Genomic DNA, 24,000 nt, shown 5'->3' with positions numbered 1-24,000 from the left:
TTACTCCAATAAGCTATTATTCGCTCTTGACATTAATAATTTCAGAAAGGACAGCTTCCATACTTTATTGCTCGCATCTTTGTTTAATATAAATTGTTTGTCAGTCTGGGGATATGCGAGCACGGGCATAGATATGCGAGCACGGGCAATGCCGCCTTCAACTGATTAAAGGACTTTTTGCACTCCTCAGTCCACACGAATTTTTATTTACTGTTAATTTATGCAGAGGCTTTGCGATGTTGCAGAACCCCTGCACGAATCTTCTGTAATAGGTACAGAGTCCCAGGAAGCTCCGTAGTTGATGAATATTCAGAAGGCGTTCCCAGTCCTTAACTGCCGACACCTTCTCTGGCTCTTTGCGGACATCTTCTGCGGAGAAGACCCACATAGGTGACTTTACAACGAACAACTTGCATTTTGAAGGATTCAGCTTGAAGTTGGCATCTCTTAATTTCTGCAACACCTTCCTGATATTTTCTAGATGTTCCTCGAAACTACGGCCCGCTATAATAATATTGTTACGAATTTGGTATTTAAAAAGCTAATGTTAGTTCAATTATAAATTAAATGGTTTTATTTCTCGCGCAGTGCAGCGCGTGACGAATATTAAAAGAAAGCTAAGCCGGAAAAATTAAAAATACAAGAGCGCGTGCGTTAAATAAATAAATATCTCTTTTTGATTCCGAGAAAGTGCTGGAAAATTCTAGCGCGTGATTTTAAAATCTTATAAAAGGAGGAAAACATCTCAGTTTGTAGTAGTTGCTGCTTAATTTATTGTTGTTTAGAAAACTGCTCTTGTTGATTGTAGCGAATTCGCGGATTAGCGTTCTTTAGCTGTTTTGAATTACGTTCTAATGGACATTTGAGTAGTTAAAAGATAACTACTGTGAGATATTGTAATACTGCATGATAATTTGAGAAAATTTAAGCATTTTTGTTGTGATAATAATAAATTTTTGTTCATTTTTCATCGGACTTGTGCATTCATTTAGTAACGAACGCAACAATTTTTGGTGTCAGAAGTGGGATTTGAATGCCAATAACAAGAGCGATGGAAGAGCAGTTAAGGCAATTGATAACAGCCTTTGCCTCGTTTAAAGAAGAAATGAAAGAAGAGATGAAATCAAGCCAAGGAAAGATGGAAGGGGCCGTCAACTCCGTTAAGGAAGAAATGAAATTGGGCCAGGAATCCGTTAAGGAAGAGATGAAATCTCTTAAAAATGAGATGAAAGCAGGTCAGGACGAAATGAAAAGAGAAATTACCTGCGTAATAGAAAATAAATTTGAGGCTATGGAAGGCAGAATAGACGCGGTTGAAACTAAAGTTGGACAAATAGAAGAAAGAGTTTCTTCGGTAAAAGAACAAGTAGAAGAAAGAATTTCTTCTGTAAAAGAACATATAGAAGAGAGAGTTTCTGCCGTCGAACAACAAATTGATGATAGGGTTTCTGCTGCCGTCGCCAAAGAAGTTGACAGCCTAAAGAAGTGCATAGCGACGGTAGGAAACAATTCTGAAAGTTTCAAATTTTTATCGATGCCTGCTCGTTCCGTTCTGAAACTATCTACATATGATGGGAAGACCTCCTGGCAGGTGTATAGGACACAATTTTCTATCGTTGCGGATGCGAATGGATGGGATTCCCAAGCTAAGGCCTGTCATCTCGCCGCTTCTCTGAGAGCAGACGCAGCGGATATCCTGCAGACGCTTCCCGAAAATCAAAGGCTAGATTTCGAAGCTCTATCCGGCGCTTTGGAGCTGCGCTTCGGCGAGAAATGTTTAAAAGACTACAGCAGGCTCCAATTAAAATCTCGTCAACAGAAGCTCACCGAAACGCTTCAGGAGCTCGCCACGGATGTTGAAAGGCTGTCACATCACGCCTTTTCGGAGTGCCCGACAGAAACAAGGGAAATCCTGTCCCTGCAATATTTCATCGATGGCATCCGGGACCCTGAAATACAGAAAGCACTGCGAATGGCGGATGTTAAAGATCTGAAAAGCGCTTTAGTGTATGCCATGAAATTTGAGGCAGCCCAGCAAGCCACCCGTCGAGACCGCCATCCAGTCAGAGCTGCTCAAGTCCAGGAGCCAGGCGATCAAGTCACTGCTCGTCTAGACGATTTAACTAGACAACTGAACGCCTTGAGACAGAATATTGGTGACAAGAAACCGACCGTAAAGTGCTGGAACTGCGGTGCTGAAGGACACATCCGACGAAACTGCAGAACACCCCAGGGCACGGATGCTAAGACCGCTCCTAACAAACAGCAGGGAAACTAATTAGTGGCCATCTCGCGGGGCGGAGGTTGCTAGATCATGAAAAGCCCCAGTTTAAAGCGCTTCAGATTTCTGCAGTGAGAGGCGGCAGTAATGGACTTTTCATAATAGGACATATTAATGGAGTTCCCTGCAATATGACGATATATACAGGAGCCAACGTTACCATCATCCGAAAAGATTTGGCTCAACAACTGGGAAGCAAACTTATCTGGACGCCGCCCTGCGTTACCCTACAGACTGTGTCCGGTGAGAAGATCAACATCGATGGAAAAGTAAATGCTAACATCACGTTTGGAAGTGCCGCTTACCATCACACGGCATATGTAGCAGAGATCACTGATTCTTGCATACTCGGATTGGACTTTCTAAGGAAATACAATTTTTCCTTGGACTTTAAAAATAACGAATTGCATTCTACATCTGAGGACATAGCGTTATTTGGAGTCAATGATGAAGTTAAATCTGTCCATAAAATCATAGCACAAGACAATATCACAATACCGGCAAGAACAGAAATTTTACTTCCTGGATCCATAGCCGAAAACAGAAATTTCCGCTACGGCATCATAGAATATCCCAATAACTGTAATAGCCCAAAAGGAGAAGGAGTACTAGTAGCCTCAACACTCGTCGACCTATCCAGAACGGTTATCCCGGTGAGAGTCGCCAATGTAACTGAGAAGGGGAGAATTATTAAGAAAGGTGAAGTGGTTGCAGCATGTACTTCAGTAACCACCGTTGAAAGAAAGAGTAACATCCAAGAATCCGTGTCCTCAGAGAGAATTACATCGGAGTTATTGCAGAATGCGCAATTAAACGATAAAGAGAGGAATGCTGCCGATCGCGTCATTAAAGATCTTCAAGTTGTTTTCTCCCGCTCGTCTTCTGACGTGGGTCGAACTAGTTTGACACAACATAGAATAGATACCGGCGATCATCCCCCGATCAAGCAACATCCAAGACGTCTACCGTTTACTAAACAGGAAGAGGTGCGAACACTGTTAAAAGATATGGAAGAAAGCGATGTCATCGAGCCTTCAGTAAGTCCATGGGCATCTCCCATCGTCCTAGTCAGAAAGAAAGACGGCTCAACAAGATTTTGTGTCGACTATCGCCGGTTGAATGAGGTTACGAAGAAAGACAGTTACCCTCTTCCTAGAATTGACGACATTCTAGACACTCTTTCTGGCAGCAAGTGGTTCTCAACACTTGATTTAAAGAGTGGGTATTGGCAGGTAGAAATACAGCCTGAAGACCGAGAAAAGACGGCATTTACTACGGGACAAGGGCTTTGGCAATTCAAGGTGATGCCATTTGGACTGTGTAATGCGGCGGCAACATTCGAACGTCTTATGGAAACTGTTTTGAAAGGCCTTTCCTACGAAGCCTGCCTCATATACCTGGACGACATCATCATCGTCGGAAAGAGTTTTGAAGAACATTTAGAAAATCTTAGGAAGGTGCTTCAGAAACTGAAAGAAGCCAATCTGAAGCTGAGTCCCGCTAAATGCAAATTGTTCCGAAAGGAAGTGACTTACCTGGGACATGTCATCTCTGCAGAAGGTGTGCGCACGGATCCTGAAAAGGTATCAGCCGTTAAATCCTGGAAACGTCCCGAAAATGTCCATCAGCTGAGAAGCTTCCTAGGGCTTTGCACCTACTACAGGAAATTCGTGAAGGACTACTTCCATCGCAAGACCCCTACACAAGCTGACAGAGAGCAACCAAAAGTTCTTGTGGACAAAAGAATGCGACGATGCATTTAACAACTTAAAGGAGGCTTTAACATCTGCTCCAATCCTGACGTATCCTCAGCTTGACCGACCATTTATTCTCGACACCGACGCGAGTAATGAAAGTGTTGGTGCTGTTTTGTCCCCAAGAAATAGACGGCCAAGAACGTGTAGTGGCATACTGGAGCAAGTGCCTGTCTAAACCGGAGAGGAATTTTTGTGTCACCAGGAAAGAGTTGCTCGCCATAGTCAAAGCTGTAGAAGAGTTCCATCTCTATCTATACGGCAGAAAATTCCTGCTCCGCACCGATCATGTATCATTGACCTGGCTTTTAAATTTCAAGAATCCTGAGGGTCAAATAGCCAGGTGGATACAGAGACTCCAAGAATATGACATCACTATCCGTCATCGTAAGGGATCATCACACGGAAACGCCGACGCCCTGTCTAGAAGACCTTGCCAAGAAAGCTGCCGATATTGTTCCAGGGTGGAAGCGAAATACGAGCTGCTGACTCCGGTCGCAAGACAAATTACAACATCAACATCGGCTGATCGAGAACCGTGGAGTGATGATGAAGTCAGGAAAGACCAGCTGGAAGACCGCGACATTAAACCCATAATTGATTTAATGGAGTCATCAAACAGAAAACCTACCTGGCAGGACATTTCTATCTGTAGTCCTACAACCAAACAATATTGGGCACTCTGGGATTCACTTCACATTCGAAACGGCGTCTTATACCGGAAATTCGAATCGGATGATGGGAAGACGTTCCGATGGCAGCTGATACTTCCAAGATCCCGCATTCCTGATGTCCTTAAAGAACTACATAACAGCCCTACGGGAGGTCACTTTGGAATAATGAAGACCTTACAGAGAGTTCGTGAGCGCTTTTACTGGAATAATGCAAAGGATGACGTGCAAAAGTGGTGCCGATCTTGCGATGCCTGTTTAGGTCGGAAAGGACCAAAGAGACGCAGCCGAGGCAAGCTGCAACGTTACAACGTAGGGGCGCCTTTTGAACGTATCGCCTTTGACATCCTGGGACCTCTGCCACGAACTGCTGATGGCAACAAATACATACTCGTTGTCGTTGATTACTTCACCAAGTGGCCTGAAGCTTATCCTATTCCTGATCAAGAGGCTGTCACAGTAACTGAGGTAATGATACAGCACTGGATTTCCAGGTTCGGAGTGCCTCTTCAGTTACATTCCGATCAGGGAAGGAATTTTGCCTCGGCAGTAATCAAAGAACTATGCAAACTACTCGGCATTGACAAAACTCAAACGACGCCATTGCATCCCCAGTCGGACGGCATGGTAGAGAGGTTCAATCGAACCATCCTTAATAACCTCTCATTAGTGGTTTCCAGAAACCAACAGGACTGGGACAAGAAATTACCACTCTTTTTACTGGCTTACCGCAGTGCTGTCCACGAGACTACCGGCTATTCTCCATCACAGATGCTCTTCGGTCGTGACCTTCGTCTGCCTTGTGATCTATTGTTTGGCCGCCCTCCGGATGCTCCTTCATCGTCTGAGGGATATATTCAAGATCTCCAGGCCCGGTTTGAAGTGATGCACAACTTTGCACGAGAGCGAGTCAACTTGGCGACGGAGAAGATGAAGACCCGCTACGACACAAGAGCTACTGAACATCAGTTCCACGAAGGAGACAACGTGTGGTTGTGGAATACGACTCGACGGAAAGGACTTTGTCCGAAATTACAGTCACCTTGGGATGGCCCGTATACAGTCCTAAAAAGGCTGAATGACGTCGTGGTTCGGATTCGTAAGTCTTCGAACTCTAAACCTAAAGTCGTTCATTACGACAGGTTAGCTCATTACTATGGCCATAGTACGTAATGTAAATAATTGTAAATAGTATCAGACCATGGTCCTTTTTGTTTATAAATGTGTATTTGATTTGATTTGTATTTAGTATTTGATTTGCATTTAGTATTTGATTTGTTTAAGTTAGTTATTGCATTTATTGTTTATATTGTTTGATATTGTAATGTAATGTTTATGCCACAGTTGTAAGTTTAGCTTCCTGTCCAGGGATTGTACTGCCCGGGACGTGCAGTCCTTGGGAAGGGGGCAGTGTTACGAATTTGGTATTTAAAAAGCTAATGTTAGTTCAATTATAAATTAAATGGTTTTATTTCTCGCTCAGTGCAGCGCGTGACGAATATTAAAAGAAAGCTAAGCCGGAAAAATTAAAAATACAAGAGCGCGTGCGTTAAATAAATAAATATCTCTTTTTGATTTCGAGAAAGTGCTGGAAAATTCTAGCGCGTGATTTTAAAATCTTATAAAAGGAGGAAAACATCTCAGTTTGTAGTAGTTGCTGCTTAATTTATTGTTGTTTAGAAAACTGCTCTTGTTGATTGTAGCGAATTCGCGGATTAGCGTTCTTTAGCTGTTTTGAATTACGTTCTAATGGACATTTGAGTAGTTAAAAGATAACTACTGTGAGATATTGTAATACTGCATGATAATTTGAGAAAATTTAAGCATTTTTGTTGTGATAATAATAAATTTTTGTTCATTTTTCATCGGACTTGTGCATTCATTTAGTAACGAATCCGTACGCACGCAACAATATCATCTAGGTAGACCAAACAGGATTCGTAATGGCATAACTTTAAACTGCCAGATTCCTTGGCCGGTAGTGAACGCAGTTTTCTGTCTATCATAGGGATGAATTTTCACTTGCCAGTATCCGCTCTTGAGATCCAGAGTGGAAAACCACTTTTGTCCTAATTGGGTATCTAGAGTATCGTCAATTCTAGGAAGAGAGTAACTGTCTTTCTAAGTGACATTATTTAGTGTCTCGTTGCCGACAGAAAATCTTATCGAACCGCCTTTCTTCCGGACGAGAACTATAGGTAATGCCCATCGACTTGTGGATGGTTCGATGATGTCATTTTCTTGCATCTCCTTCAGAAGATTTCCAACCTCTTCCTGTTTTGCGAATGGCAGACTTCTGGGATGTTGCTTGATCGGAGAGTGATCCCTCGTATCAACTCGATGCTGTGTCCAGCGATGTTGTCGCTGGATTGTCAACATCCAAGGATGTTAGCCGCACAAAACCTTTTTTTGTGCGGCTAACAACATAGCTGGATGTTCTAGAAAATAGATATTCAAATTTAATTGTTTTCTCTGCCGTACGTCTTTGTTCGTAGGTTAAGTTTGCACTCTGCAGAAGTTCTTAAATTAATTTCCCAATTGCCTCAGTCGGAATTTCAGGTGGGGCTTTGTAAACGGGAGTAACTGGAGCGGATGCTGCCAGTACTTCACCCTTTTGGATGGTTCTCGGTATGTGGCTAACATTCGCCGATCTCACATGAATGAAGTCTCTCGAAAGGTCTGCTAATGTTAAGAGGTGACTAATACATCTTTTGGTTTATTTTCAGGTATTCAATTATTCCAAATCTGAAGCTATTGTTTTCTGTGGAGCCGGTTATTAATAATTCTGTCATCGGAGGGATGGTAACGTCTTTTTTTTGTTGTTACTTGGTGAGCTGAAGGAATGCTGTTTTTCATTTCAAACACAATTATATCTTCTTTTGCAGAGTGCATCTCATTATGTTTTAAGTCTAGTTTAAAGTCGTACTTCCGCAGAAAGTCCAGTCCGACTACTTATTCGTCCGAGATGTTAACGACGAAAAGCCAATTGCTGGTAGGTCTCACTTCTGAAGGTAACGGTGATGACAATTTTACCTTCAATCGGAATCTTATCACCTGTCACTGTTTGTAAAGTCCAACAAGGTGGAGTCCAGCGCAACGTTTCGTTCAAATCCCGAGCTACATCTGTTCTAACGATGGTTACATTTGCTCCCGTATCTATGATCATCTTACAAGGATACTTATTCACGTGCCCTTCGACGAACAGTAAGTTATCTCCGCCGCTCATTGAACTTTCAGAGAAGCTGTATCTCTGCCTCGCAACATCCTCCTCGGGTAATTGCCGCATTTTAGTTTCTCTGATTTTCCTTTGCGGGAGCTGTCTCCCAGTCTTGATTCACGAGACAGTTCCTGCGGAGATGTCCTTCCAACCTGCAGTTCCAGCATTTGATTGGCCCTCTTAACGCCTCCCGAATCTCTTATTTCTTCTCTGTTTTTTGGTGTCAAAATTTGGATCTTCTATTTGAGCCGCTCTAATAGAATGCGATCTTTTCGAATCGCTTATTGAACCGACTCGAACTTCATGGCGTAGACCAAGGCGTATTTTAGGTCTTTCAGATCCGCCAATCGGAGAATTCTGAATTTCCACATCCTTGACTGCATCGACGAAACGCATCAGAGCCAGATTTTCGCGGACATCAGATTAACACTCTGGATATGCTTGATGCGTCAACCTCTCGATATCAGTCACCAGTTCTTGAAAGCTTTCCGTGATTTTTTGCTGCCGAATTTTCAACTGCAGGCGATTACAGTCCTTTGCGCACTTTTCACCAAATCTCAGTTACAGCGCATTCGAGAGGGCATTGAAGTTTAAACTCTGGTCTTCGGAGAGGACTCCTAAGATGTCTGCAGCATCTCCTCGGAGTAATGCAGTCAACTGCGAATCCTTCATGTGGGAGTCCGACTTGTTAGTTTCCGCCACGATCGAAAACTAGGTCTTATGTACACTCCATGATGATTTTTCATTGTAGATACTTGGTTTGATAACCGTATGAGAAGGAATTGGGGGAACCTTGAAATCTTCAAATTCGTTCTTGGGTTCAGTCCAGTTTTCTTTCGAAACATCTACTTTCCGGAACTTTCTCAATTTTCTTCAAATCTTTTCTCCACAGCTGCTATTTTTGCTCTAGTTTCCTCTCTAAGTCCCACGATATCGCTTTTAATCTTATTTTGTTTCACGTCCATCTTTTCGAATTTCTCTTGCAGCTTTTACTTCTTCTTGTTCTGCTTTCTCTTCTCGCCCGGCTTTTATCTAAACTAACAAGTCCATCAAAGTTTTCGTTTCCTCTGCCATGGCATTTACTGGCAAAGCCTACACTATTTGTTGCGTTTCTGTATGTGGATTTTAAGTGATTAACGACAACACCTTGATGAAGAATGGAAACACAATTTATTAGCCGGTATTACTCAGGAAAGCTCCAAAAACACGTTTACAATCGTCGAAAAACTACGACAAACGCGCTGAAACAATCAGCAACGTAGGCTTCACGCTCTCAGGCTATAAGGGTGAAAACAGCTTCACGGCAAAGCACCAGAGTACAGCTGCCGACTCGGTTCGGTCGCTCTCAGAACTTAACGTACTCTCGAGACACTCCACCCTACAACTCGCGATACACTCAACGATGCACCAACTCGACAGTAGACTGATGATAAAAGTGGATAAAATACGAGACATTCGTGATCGATTAAGAGACTCTGACGAGACACACTAGACTGACCATCAACTTGCTAGATTAGGCACTGACTGACTCTCCGAGTAACAGCAGGATTTATATAGCTTTTGGCCTGCCTGTGTTCGAGAACATTTTGTGCCAAACCGGTAAGAATTCGTTCCGGAAGCTTCTCCATCCGTCTATGTCATATCGCCAATTTTTTCGCCAAGTGGGTGATTTCACGCAAATATGGCAGCCCTGCCTTTTCTGCCCTAAAACCGCTTTTCGGGGAAGCTATCTTACCGCGGCTGTGCATTTCGTAACATTATATATGTAGAACTGATTAGAAAAATGATTCCTTAATTTTAACGAAACTTAGCTATAATTTAAAATCTACTTATCTCTAATTCAGTATTTTTTGAGAATTAGTATGATATTGAAATATTTTATAATAAATAAATAGCGCCAGTTCTGAAAATTTTCATTCCATCACTCCATACATGATTTCAAAATTTACACAATACTAAAAATTCCATTTAAAAATGAAATTTAATTTATTTTATTTAATTCCAAAAGAAGCAAGGACACTTGTTTAGAATTTTTTTAGAATGATGGTATAATTTTCTATAAACTGGATCTCATATTTTAAATAAAATTATATTAATTCATTCGACACATTTTACATAAAATTCCCTACGTAAAATCTTTAAGAACTGTGCAAATTTTAAAAGAATCTGTCCACAGATCCCCATAAAATATTTACTTATATCTCTACAGAATCTCTCTACATAACTGTGTAGAAGCTATATCAAAATTTTGTAGAATTCTGCGAAAGATCTCTAATATAGTTCATAGAAAATTGGGCCATAATTCTAAATCAATTCCTCTTCTTTAGAAACTAAACACTTTTGTAAAAAGTGGAAGGAATAATTAACATTTTAGAGGGAAATCAATGAAATATGGAACCCTCTTTCAACAAAAACCTATTTCAAATAACTGAGTTTATGAAAAAATAGCTTCAACTTGTTTCTCCTCCAATGAAATAATGCAATTTGTACATTAATTCATAAAATATTAGTTGTTATGTGTTTGGACATAGTATCATTTTTCGTCTAGCGACTGTGCATCTCATTACTTTTCCAGATTTGCTACTGGCTGATTACGCATTCTTGGCTCCTCCATTCAATCATAGCCTCGATTCGCTGGAACACTGATGCCGATTACGTAATTGCAGAAGAAAGGGAATTGGTAGAAAATGCCCGCTGATTTTTTTCCATTTCTTTGGTCTAAAATTGACTTTTTGTTTTTGAAATAAAATATTGTTCAGAATATCTAAAAATTATATACTAAGTCTACAAAACGAAAAAAGCAAAATAAATAAAATCATGATATCTCAGAGCCATGTAGAAAGAAGAAGAAATATACAAACAGATAAATAAATAAATTATATATCTAATATCAAAGTGAATAAATAAAATCATTCTGTTTACAACTTATTTAAACAAAGCAAATAAATAAAACCCCACTATCTAAGGAGAATGTACAAAGAAGGAATGTACACAAACAGACAAATAAATAAATCCGACACAGATTAATGTAAATAAATAAAAATTAATTTCATTACTACTCATTAACAAACAAAGCAAATAAATAAAAAACATACCATTTTAGAGTAACCTACAAAATAGGAGTAATATAGAGACAAAATAAATAAACAAAAAATCTTGCTAGATAAGAGTGATATATAAGCAGAGTGAATAAATAACATACTATTTAAGAAAAGATGATAATTTTTTATTACCTACAAACGTGGTAAATAAATAAAATCATGCTATCTACGAGTAAGAATGATGCAGAGAAGTATACAAACAAAAAATTAATTAAAGTTAACTCTTTTACAAATTAGGAATAATATACAAATTAAATAAGTAAGTAAACTCTTGCTATCTAAGAGTAATATAAAAGCAAAGTTCAAATACAATAATATTATTTAAGGGCGACGAACAAACTAAAAATAGGGTAAAAACACAGTAAACAAATAAAATCGCATTATCCACGAGCTGTATATAGTTTATTTAATTATGGCAAAGCACTCGGGGGCTATCTGCCTAAGGGCAGGGATGCCTTCGTAGAGAACCTTCTACGGGAAACTGGGTCTTATACACTTTGAAGAAACCACGAAAAGTCACCCATACGATATAGTGGTTAGGGGACCCTACTGCGGTACTGAAAAGCCCGAATTCGAATTCCAGAGAAGACATGGATGTTTGTAAATGCATAGTGTCCGTGCGGCATAGGAGCACTCTAAATATGCGGCGAACCGAAAGTCCTGTCGTGTGGTTTGGTGGAAGGGGAGAGGGGTGGGAGTTACTTCTTTTATGACAGTCCTAATGCGGCCTAATAGGCGCCTATCGGAATTAAATGCTGCCCCGCCCTGGATCAATCCACAATGTTGCGACCCTGCATAACAAGGGCAGACAAGGCAGCACCAGTACGGTCCCTGTTGAGCCTTACTCTGTCCCGAGAGCCATCAGGCCTTCTGTGAAGTCTGTTATTATGCCCCCGTGGTTGAGACTGCCTAGGTACAGATCCTAACCAGTAATTTCCAGGCGTTCGCCTGAGTCAACACCCGGGGGGGGACTTCTTTTATGACAGTAACCCTGTCATCAATTTGTTATTCTATGGCAGAAACTCTCTCTTGTATTTGTTCTTTTACAGATGAAACTCTTTCTTCTATTTGTTCTTTTACAAAAGAAACTCTTTCTTCATTGTGTCCCACTATATTTTCAACAGCTTCAATTCTGTCTTCCGTAGCCTCCAATTTGTTTTCTATTACGCAGGTAATTTCTCTTTTCATTTCCTCTTGATTTGTTTCAATCATATTCTTGAACAGCCTTTTTTACTACTTTAACATATACTCGAGCAGCTTCTTTCAACATTGGGGTCGAAAATAAAAGTCCAACCTCTCTTTGAAGTAGACTTTGGCAACCATTGTTCTATATAATATGAACACAACAACAACAAAAACCACGAAACCTTGGGGAAAACCAAGAAAAGGCCCATGCAACCAGCCCGTTCGCGTAATTCAAACCTCGGACCGAATTACTACCAGTGTTCAGCGAGTTTACCGCTCAGCACCTGGTGGGTCAAGTGGAATATATAAAATAGTAATTAAGTTATACAATCTAAAATTATATGCAGCATAGATAAATAAAATCATGAGTAATATAGAGACAAATTAAACAAGTAAAAACATGCTATCCGAGAGCAATATACAAAAAAGTAAATAAATTACACATAAAGAATATTGTGAAAACAAAGTAAAAAGGCTGATGTGGCCGCACATTACCTCCCGCCAATTTCATGTTTTAAAACAGTGGTCTCCAAAGTGATACAGTCAAAAGTCTTTAATCCGGACGTCCATAATTCGGAATGATCTATAATCCGGACATCAAAGCTAAAAACCTTCTGCACTTCGTAAACGCATAATGCGATTACGCATGCGCATAATACGTTTACGCATGCGCGTCTAATGTATAACGGACGGTATAAGCTAAGCTAAAATTATCTATTTCAGTTAATGTTGCAGATTGCGTTGTTCCTTAGTTTTCTAATTGGATTCGGCTTGTTATTTTTTGCAGACTGTTAGAGCAATTTTATAAAAGTAAGCTTGAACTTTCGATTATGTCAAAAAGAATTTCCGATTCTGGAGCTGCCAAAGGATCTACAAAATGAAAGCATGTTTCGATGTCCATCAAACAAAAAGTGGAATTGCTGCAAAAAAATAGATAAAGGCATATCCTTTTTTTCTAACCATTCCGAAATCTGTTTATCAATTTCACGCTGCTCTGCGGGGGTGGGGGGGACATACATCGCGGCGGGCAATGAACTAGAAGTTGATCTGTGAGCATTATCCTTATCTTCAGGGCAGATGTTTATTCGGCTTATAATTCCTTACTAAATGTAGTATTTCATCTCGATGTATTCAGTCTTTGATACGATTTAAATAAAATTCCTCGTCATTATAAATATCACGAATACACTTCAAATAGTTTTCTGGTTGCAATTTTCCAATTTCGACTATGTAAGCATAATGTATGCTTTACGAATGCGCGCATTGAAAGAAATGTTTAATAAAGTAAACAAATAAATATAAAGCTTTTTTTTTTTTTTTGTAAATTTTGATACCCTTTAGATCATAATTGCTCTTTATTTCATAAATTACGCTTTCATATTTTTAATTTTATAATTTCTGCATGCCGTCTTACCAGATTTAAATTGATGATCTATAATCCGGAAAAACCGATAATCCGGAATCGCCAAAGTCCCGACAAGTCCGAATTAAAGACTTTTCACTGTACTTGGAGATATGCCAAAGAAGTAGGCTCACGAATGCTTGCTTAGTGCATGATCGTGTATCACGTGAGGGCGAGGTAAATTTGCCTGTTTTTTTCAGTGATGATAAGTGACTTTTCATAGTATGCTACTTAAGTGATATTTTTGAAAAAGCAAACATGATCATCTATTTTTTCATTGAAAAGGTGACATTTTAACAATGATTGAGAAAGTAACTACATTTCCAAAGAAAATCGAGATCAGGTGGGAGAATTTAAGATAAGGAATCTTTATAAATATGTTTCCATCATTGTGTTAGTGTGCTTCTAAAAATGAAGTAAATGTGGAACAAATTTAAAGTCTTAGGTCTATACACTTAAACATTTTGGAGAAAGAATTTTGTAACCTTTTTACAAATCTTCTTAGTATTAAAACAGAGTTTCAATGGGTCATGAACTCATTGGCTGAAAATCTAAAAATAGATCATCTTTTGACTGCATCTCAACAATTAAAATAAAATACAAAAATAAATTAGAGTTAGAACCAGACCTTCTGATTACAATAACAGAGGGCATCAAACAGATTTTTCTCGTATTACTAAATAAATACAATCATTGCTCACATTCAATTTTATTTCAAAATTCAAATTTGTAATTTAATTTAAATGCACGTACATTGTTTAAAATAAATCAATAAAAATTAATAAAATCTGAAAGCTTTCAGCTATAGTATGCCCAAAGTGGTTTTTTTTTTTTTTTTTTTTTTTTTATGTTTATGTTTTGTGTGTCACCTTTATGTATTAAGTATCATGTTCTTTACTTAAACCACATAAATTTCAATTCAACAGCAATGTTGCAAAATATTTAAAAATAGCATACCTTTAGAATTTCCGACGGATAATCTCGCACGCTGGAGATAAAAATGTACTTTCCAGTACAGTGTTGCCATTGCTCGCTTTGAAATCGTTGAGTTTGTTAATCAAATATCCGTTAAAGTTAAACAAAATGTGAAATAGATAATAAAACAGATTCGAAACTCGGGCGCCCAGGTGCCCATGTTAGGGTGGAGTATTACGTTATTCAAAATTTGACGGCTCTAGGTACCATCATTTTTTCACAATGCGAGAAGCATACATACATTCATGCAGATTCTTCATTATTTAATTTCTTTAAATACAATACAGTGTGATAAGATTTGGTGGCAATAATTTAAAAAGGGAAACGAACATTTATAATGAAACAATACCAAATGCTGTTTCAAAACTTATAGCCCTCCTGAGCTACCGCCTCTTTGGGCCAACAAATAATTTATTTCTGACTTGCATCATTACAGCCAAACACATGTACACACATGTATGTGTGTGTGTTCGCGTATGGCTGTAATTTTGGTATTCTTTTGCTCATTTTTCAATAAAGTTCTTTATTATAACACGTAAAACTAAGTCAAGGAATGTCGTTAAAATTTACAGAACACTTTTTAGCTGATCTCTTTTGCAAACAATATATATATATATAAACATATATATATATATACAGTACTAAGTCCGTTATCCAGGCGTCCATTATCCGGACCTTAAAACCACAAACTTTTTTTTTGTATGCTTTACGCATGCGCATACATTACGCGCCCTATACTTCCACAGTTATAACATCTTGGTTGGTTACTTTTATTAGGTATAGCGCGTGCTTTTTTTTGTGTGTTAGTACTTGAATAACCCTTATTCTTCGTATCTGGAACGCGGATTTTCTCATTGTTAATTTCTCTTTGAATTCAGAAATAGTTTTACACCTAAACAAAATAATTTGATGAAATAATAATGATCGGGTATTCCATTGATTACATAATTAAGAATTAATGAATCATCAACAGAACCGCGACTGGCTATTTTACGCATGGCAATTAAATATTCGGAAAGAAATTCACCAGGTTTTAAGTGTCGTTTAAGTCCAGACATAATCTAAATGAACCGCATTTTTTCTACTTAGCAAGATATTACATGAGTAATCAGAACAGCTTGGCTTAATGATTTGTTTTTTTAACCATTCTGAAATCTGTTTATAAATTTCACGCTGCTCTGCGGGGGAGGGGAGAACGTCGCGACGCGCAATGAACTGAATGTTGATCTGTCAGCACTATCCTCATCTTCGGGGCAGATGTTTTTATTTTATTCGGCTTATAATTCCTTACTAAATGTAGTATTTCATCTCGTTGTATTCCGTCTTTGATATGATTTAAATCAATTTCCTCGTCATTATAAATATCACGAATACACATCAAATAGTTTTCTGGCTGCAATTTTCTAATTTCGACCATGCGTAATGTATGCTTTACCCATGCGCGCGTTGAAAGAAATGTTTAATAAAGTAAACAAATAAATATTAAGCTTTTTTTTTGTAAAATTTGATATCCTTTAGATCATAATTGCTCTTTATTTCATAAATTACGGTTTCATATTTTTAATTGTATAATTTCTGCATGCCATCTTACCAGATTTAAATTGATGATCTATAATCCGGAAAAACCCCTAATCCGGAATCGCCGAAGCCCCGATTAAAGACTTTGTACTGTATATAAAATTTCAATGCCACTGAGATCCCCTGTTGTCTAGAAAGCTATCCTACAGGTGTGAGGTCAAATGTAGTTAAACTGAAGAACAGTTGATGCTTCCATCAATTAATCCATCTATTTTCTCTAGTTGTTTCAAAATAAAGTTCGGGATCTATGGTCCGACCATATGCATATTATTTCAAACGGACTTGCAGTCAAAATTCAACTAACAGTGATTTGTGCATATTTTCAGAAGTCTCCACATGGCCTTCTATTGAACTTTTGTTTCCAGTGATCTGCTTTTAGAATTAAATTCATTACATGTCATTATATTTCTGAATTTGCAGCTTCAAGATAATTTCGAAAAATTTTTTAATATCTTATGTATGTTGACTGTATTTACTGATAAGTCTTTATTATGTTGGATTGTAGTCACCGACTTTATAATACAGAGTTCCACAAAATTACATTAGTTATGAAACATCCCAACAATTTTAATGAAATCTAATAAATATCAATTTATCCATTAGGCTACATGAAATTTTAACTGTATGGTCGTCATAGGTTACAGAAGTTAAGTACATAAAGGAGACATTTCAAATAAAAAAGTACATTTAGTATCAGTTTCTTTCTTCGGCGTTTTTTTTTTTTTTCCATTTAATTTTTTACACCAAATACAGTCAAAAGTCGTTAATCCGGACTCGTCGGGACTTCGGCGATTCCGGATTATAGATCATCAGTTTAAATCTCGTAAGATGGCATGCAGAAATTCTAAAATTAAAAATATGAAACCGTAATTTATGAAATAAAGAACAATTATGATCTAAAGGGTATCAAAATTTGCAAAAAGAAAAAGCTTAATATTTATTTGTTTACTTTATTAAACATTTCTTTCAATGTAAGTTGTTTAAGTTTTGCTTCGTTTCATGTGATAATACTTTCTCTTTAATTCTATTAAACAGACATAATTTCTTGTTCAGTTACAAAATTCCGCTGTTCAAGTCCTATAATTGCTGTGTCTAGAACACCGATTAATTTGCCAATCGAAATTTTTTCGTTTTCAATAACCTCTGTCACTTTCTTCGCTATCGAAAGCGAATTATAAGGACGAGGAACTTGTTTTAAATCATATCAAAGACGGAGCATATCGAGATGAAATACTACATTTGGTAAGGAATTATAAGCCAAATAAAATAAAAACATCTGCGCTGAAGATAAGGATAGTGTTGACAGATCAACTTCCAATTCATTACGCGCCCGCCGCGGCGATCCCCCCCGCCGAGCAGCGTGAAATTGATAAACAGATTTCGGATTTCAAAACATACTTTCGCTTTAGATCCTTTACATATTAACAAATATATATCGGAAATTCTATTTGATATAATCGAAAGTTTAAGCTTACTTTTATAAAATTGCTCTTACAGTCTGCAAAAAATAATAAGCCGGATCCAATTCGAAAATTAAGGAACCACGCAATCATCAACATTAACTGAAATAGATAATTAGATAATTTTAGCTTATACGTCCATTATACATAAAACGCGCACGCGAAAACGTATTCTGCACTTGCGCACACTCATATGCGCAGTCGTAAAAGGTCTTACGCGCACGCGTAAACGCCTATGCGCATGTGTCAACGCGGCGCATGCGCAGAAAGTTTTTAGTTTTGAGATCCGGATTATAGATCATTCCGAATTATGGGTGTCCGAATTAACGACTGTTGACTGTATACTTCGAAAACAGCTTGCAAAATTTAATTTTGTTAATCATTTACACTCGAAGAAAAAACAACTCTTCAGTGGAAACAGCTAATAAAAATAAAATTCTTCATGTCTTTGCGGATATGCATCGCAAGATTTCACTAAAACAGAGAAAACTAAGTCACACCTCCCAAAAAAGCAGGAGATTCCAGTATATTTTTTTTAAAAATGTGATCTGTGATTCATCTGAATTTTCGTTAATCTTTCTGCAAATCTGACAGTAGACTGCCAATGAATTTGATAATATTCTAGAAAAAGAAGTCTAAAACAAGACACTTAAAATTAATTAAATATCCCCAATAAATTCTAAAATTATTTATAAATTATCATGAGCATTTCTTTTCTTTTAATTTGTGTGTAATTTTTTTAAATCATGCATTTGTTTTTGTTAAATATTCATGATACATTATTAATTTTTAATGTGATGCTATTTAATTTTAGATATTATAAAGTTGGCAAAGAATGATAATCATCATAAAAATAGAAAATGTAAGAGATATTTTATAATTACAAATGCATATTATTCCTTTAAATGATTTAAAAGAGAAAATTTTTAAATTGAATATAGAAAAAATGTGCTTTAAATAACTTCAATTTGAATATAAATTCAACACTGAGCAAATAACATGTGATGATTTAGACACTGAAGCATAAAAATATTGGCAGTCAATGAGGCTGTTTGAACTTTTTTTTTTTTTTTTTTTTTGGACATTTGCTACAAATAACTTGGTGTGAAAAGCATACCCCTTCCTTATTGATTAAATTGGTACCTCACAGACTTTTTAAGTCTATTTGAAGCAGCAGTGTGCATTAGCAAATTAGAAAAGCAAAGCCAAACACATGATGTGTTCCAGATTATGGCTTGGTTCAAAGTGATTTAGTTCAGATGTCACCATCAGCTTAATCTGAACTAAATCATTGGCTGAAGCCTTACGTATATGCCTGCATCATACGACAAAAAGAACAAAATTAATTTTGAAATGACACAATTTAGAGGTTTATTATAAGCAGGTTGTTTATTATAAGAGGTTCATTATAAAGTTCTTATAATACAACAATGACTTCTTCAGCAGATATTTAATTAAAGATGAAGGACATCCGGATCAGGCATTAACTCCGAGATTGAAATTTCTAAATTTTAATTTCTCAAACTGTGTCATCAGAAAGAACAAATTCTCAAAATACTTTCCAAATTTTATAAGTTGTTCTAATCTTTTTTTTTTTTTTGATATAAAAGAATACAATAAAGGTTTGACTCTCTATTTTTGACATGTACTGAAAAGAAAATAATGTCACACACAAGTGAAATACAAGTAGGAAAAACCATTTATACTTATCAACTAAAATAAATTAATTCTTTATTAGCAGCAATAAAAAATAGGCAGGACAACTAAATGGAAATGAAAAAATGAAGAATGTTTTGAATGATCCATTATAATTATGCCCCACCTATCTACCATATAGACCCATTCCAAAGAAAGGGAAGCTAAGAAAAGGTTGTACATAAGTTACGCAGCAAGATGAGCCATAAGCATGTGTCTTAATTACAAGTCCACATTACATATATGTTAATTATAAAAAAGGCCATGAAATAACAAAAATCTTCATGAACTTCAAATTTGCTCTTTTGACTAATTAACTAAATTATTTTAAGGTTTTTGAAAAGTCTCTTGTTATTACCAACCAATGTTCACATAACAAAATACTCAAACTTAATTGTCAAACATCAAATTGGAATATTTCAATATTGGGAGTAGAATTGGTACTTGCATATTAACGCCACCGCACTTACGTATTAACGCTACCGCAGCAGAAGTTGCATTGATACGCCAATAAAGAACAATCCTGTTTTTCGCATGCAGTTATCTTTTGGATTCCTTTTTGCCTTGATGTTTGCTGATTTTTGACGCAATTTTTTAGTACTCTGAAAATGCGTCTTTGGGATTTGCCAAACACAGAAGAAGATGCAATTTTAATTTTTCAGGAGAGAAATATTTTACCAAAAAAACAAAACGGTACCAATTCGCATGATATGAAACTTTATTTTGGTAAACGTACGTTTCGGAAATGTAATTTAAGACAGTGTGATCAGCAAGTGGGACTTAGAAAAGACAACTGGTTTGAAGGAAGAAGAATTCCATTTTGTTCAGCTTTAAGATTCATATACTGTTTGTGCGAGGAGTTGATGTCGATTACATTTTGTGAAAAGCAACTTGATTTATCGAATAAAACTGTTATAGATTGGAACAATTACATGCATAAATTATGTGTCTTGGATATGGAGAATAAACCAAACAAGAAGGTAGGTGGACTAGACTGCATTGTGGAAATTGATGAAATTTGTTAACTAAGAGTAAAAATAATTGTGGTCGAGTATTAACCGAACAGTGGGTATGTAGAGAAACAAAAGATTCGTTTGTTGTCACTGTTCCAAATAGAACTGGCTCTACCCTTAATAAAATTATTGAAAACATTGCAGATGGTAGCACAATTTATTATAACAGTTGGAAAGGTTAGCAAACAAATAGACTAGGAAAAGAAGGATTCCCACAAACTAAAGTTAATCATAAATACAATTTTATTGATCCTGATACAGGAGTTCATACAGAAACAGTTGAGAGAATGTGGGGTAGTGCTAAATGGAGGAACAAGAGACATAGGGGGACAGCAAGACATCATTTAGAACTTATTTAGCAGAGTTCATATGGCAACATAATCAGGTGAAAGAAAATAGAGACTGTTTTAAATCTATGTTAAACTCTATATCGGCCCATTTTCCACCGAAAACCAATTGACTACTTTGATTTTAAATAAAGTGTTTTAATTTATGATTTGTCACAAAATTTTAGGTGTAGATTGGCAGCACTTAAAAACCGCCAAATTTGAAGCTGCGGTGGCGTTAATACATAAGTACCGTAGAATTAATATAACTTCTTAATGTTTTATAGGAACATTATATAGGAACAATACTGATTATCACAATCAGTCACGTAAACATTTAATGGAATGATATATTATGACTTAAGTACTAATAAATAGAACAGCAAACTCCAATTATTAATCACATTCTATCCTGATAGATAAATTAAGCTCTGTAAAATAAATAAAAAATTCTATTCTTTTTACAACAAGATATATTCATCTAGTATAGACATATAATTATCTATTCACAGACTAATCATCATACCTTCCCATTTCAGCTTGAAAAATTATATTGTTAATTAAATGTTCAACTATGGATTTAGCACGTGGACTGCTAATTCTGCGCAGTTTACATGCAATATATTCTCCAAATATATCACATTCATCCTTTTTTCTAACATCAGTGTCTTCAGATTTTTTGCTTGCAAGTGATGTCTTGCTTAGACTAGATGAAGTAAAACTATAATTTTTCTGTTTCTTTGAAGAGCTGGAAAAACCACATAAACTTGCAACTTCAATTTCTTTCAAAGTATCATCTAAATTAAATCCATCTTCTGAAATCAGTTCATCATTTTCTTCAAAGTTTGTTTCATTAGATACTGAATTAATAACAGGCACTTCTTCATACTGCGTCGATGTTGTTGGCTCTTGCTTTATCTAAAAAAGGAAAAATTACTGAGAGTTAAAATCAAATTATTTTTTGCTGGTTAAATAAAAATAAATTTTTTATGCATAGATTCATATAAAAATTTTAAATTTTGGAATTCACAGATAAAAATTATAAGGAACACTAAAGTTATGTACCAGTTAAATACTGTACCAGTAGACTAAGACAGTAATTAAGAAGACAGTAATGACAGTAATGAAGATAGTAATTGAACAACTTTAAGTGAAAACGATTTTTATACTATACAGTGCACCCACTGATGCGATTATAATTCATAAACATTACGTAGGAGGACACGGCAATGACTAATGACACTGAGTGTCGTACCGAAGTGCCTGGGTTCGAATCCTGGAGAAGGCATGAATGTTTGTAAATATATATTGTATGTGCGGATTGTGTCACTCAAAATAAACGGCGGAGTCCTCTCGAGTGGCTTGGGGTAGGGGAAGAGGGGTGGGAGATACTCGAGACCATCCTTCTAGGGCCTAACATGGGAGAGTGAGGTGTGTCGTTCACATAAATTAGGATTAGAACAGTACTAAAGAGGGATACTTGTAGAACTGTATCACTTTTTGCCAGCATGAACAGGTACAAGTATAAGGATGGGAGACAACAGAATTTCACCTTTGGCGGTACAGGTAAGATCCCACCCAATTAATTACGCAGTTCTGCCCCAATTTTTATGGAGAGCAATTCCAGGGAGGAAATGTTCCGGCTGTCTCCCCACTTTGTACACTTCCCAAAACCACTCGACAGGACTTTCGGATCCCCAGTATTTTAAGTCCCTCATGCCTTACGAAACAATTTTTAGAGACAGACAGAGCTCTATGAAATTTCTTGTGGAATTTTATGTAGTCCTCTATAGTTCTCTATAAAATTCTCTAGAATTGTTGCTTTGCAAAATCATACTGAAATTTTATAATGGCCGTTACAGAATAGCATTCTCTAGAAATCAACAAGATTTTAAATTGTAATAAAAGAAAATTTTGAGTTTCTGATGTACTATATGGAATATAAAATAGTACATCAGAAACTCAAAATTTTCTTATACAAATTTTTTGTTCATAACTGTTCCATCATTTTTTTTGCCTTAGCGTTTTTAGTTTCTAAATTTATGCAACATTTTGTGCCTTTTTTTGGATAATACTGCTTATAAAATAGAAAAAGTAAATTTTGTTAAGGTATAAAATTAAATTAAATCATAAAATTAATTAAAGATAAAATTTGCGCTGTTAATTATAAAATTTTATTTTCGGAATCAGAAAATTTTTTAATTATTTAAAATTAATTTAATAATTTTAAATTTAATTTCAAAATTACCTCTCTAGGAAGGCATAGTTACCACTATAGAAAAATCAATGAAATATGGATTCCTTCTTCAACGGAAAGTGATTTCTAATAGTTGAGTTACTGAAAAAAGACCTTCAAATTGTGTTCTCTTAATTATTATTTTTGCGTTCTGTACAGGTTTATTAACGACAACACTTGATGAAGAATGGAAACACAATTTATTAGTCGGTATTACTCAGGGCAGCTCCAAAAACACGTTTACAGTCGTTGAAAAACTACGACAAACACGTTAAAGCAATCAGCAACACGGGCTTCAGTCTATCAGGCTATAACGCAGCTTCACGACAAAGCAGCAGAGTACAGCTGCCGACTCGGTTCGGTCGTTCTCGGAACTCAACGTACTCTCGAGACTCTCCACGCTGCAACTCGCGATGCACACGAAGATAGCGTTAACGATGCATCAACTCGACAGTAGACTGACGATAAAATTCGATAGACTACGAGGCACTCGATAGACAAGGAGACTCTGACAAGACACACTCGACTGACGATCAACTCACTAAACTGGGCACTGACTGACTCTTCGCGTACTAGCAGGGTTAGGGAGCACCGGTACGATAAACAAGCAGAAGTAGGGGCAGCTTGCGATCCCAGTCTTCTTGGTTCTTGGATACCATGAGCGAGAGGTGGTTCAGAATTGTAAGATTAAACCTCTGCACCATGCCATCCAGACTGCGGATGTAACGTGATCATCTGCGTCTTCTTGATTTCTAATAAGCCTCAGAATCCCTTGAACATAGCCGAAGTAAAGTTCCTGCCTTGGTTGGAATGAATCTGGGTTCCCAAACTGGAAACCCAGTTATGTAACGGAACTTCAGCTGCCGTGACAGACTTTTGGTCTAGAATTGAGTATGCTTCAGGCCACTTCGTAAAATAATCCACGACAACGAGGCTGTATTTGTTGCCATCCGTGGTCGTGGAAAAGGTCCAAGTATGTTAAGGGTAATTCGGTCGAAAGGTGCTCCTAACATTGTATCACAGCAGCCCTTCTACGTCCCTTCGATCCTTTCTTGGCTACCCAAGATTACAATCCATCACAAGATCCATGCCATCACAAGACCGGC

The 24,000-nt window shown here is 36.9% G+C and overlaps 1 protein-coding gene across 1 annotated transcript in view; it reads left to right on the top strand.

Moving 5' to 3' along the window:
• LOC118202286 (uncharacterized) overlaps positions 1 to 10,777 on the top strand; it is a 33,589-nt gene extending 22,812 nt beyond the window's left edge. The window contains exon 4 of the mRNA XM_035374442.2: positions 10,499 to 10,777. Coding sequence (XP_035230333.1) covers positions 10,499 to 10,621 — 123 coding nt within the window. The 3' untranslated portion in view covers positions 10,622 to 10,777. The remainder of the gene's footprint in view (positions 1 to 10,498) is intronic.
• The last annotated feature ends 13,223 nt before the right edge of the window (positions 10,778 to 24,000 follow it).

Source organism: Stegodyphus dumicola, chromosome 7 (genome assembly GCF_044657685.1).
Source record: "Stegodyphus dumicola isolate Sdum_Otavi_A_Nest chromosome 7, ASM4465768v1".
Classification (NCBI taxonomy): Eukaryota; Metazoa; Arthropoda; class Arachnida; order Araneae; family Eresidae; genus Stegodyphus; species Stegodyphus dumicola.
This window is presented reverse-complemented; position numbering and strand designations above follow the sequence as displayed.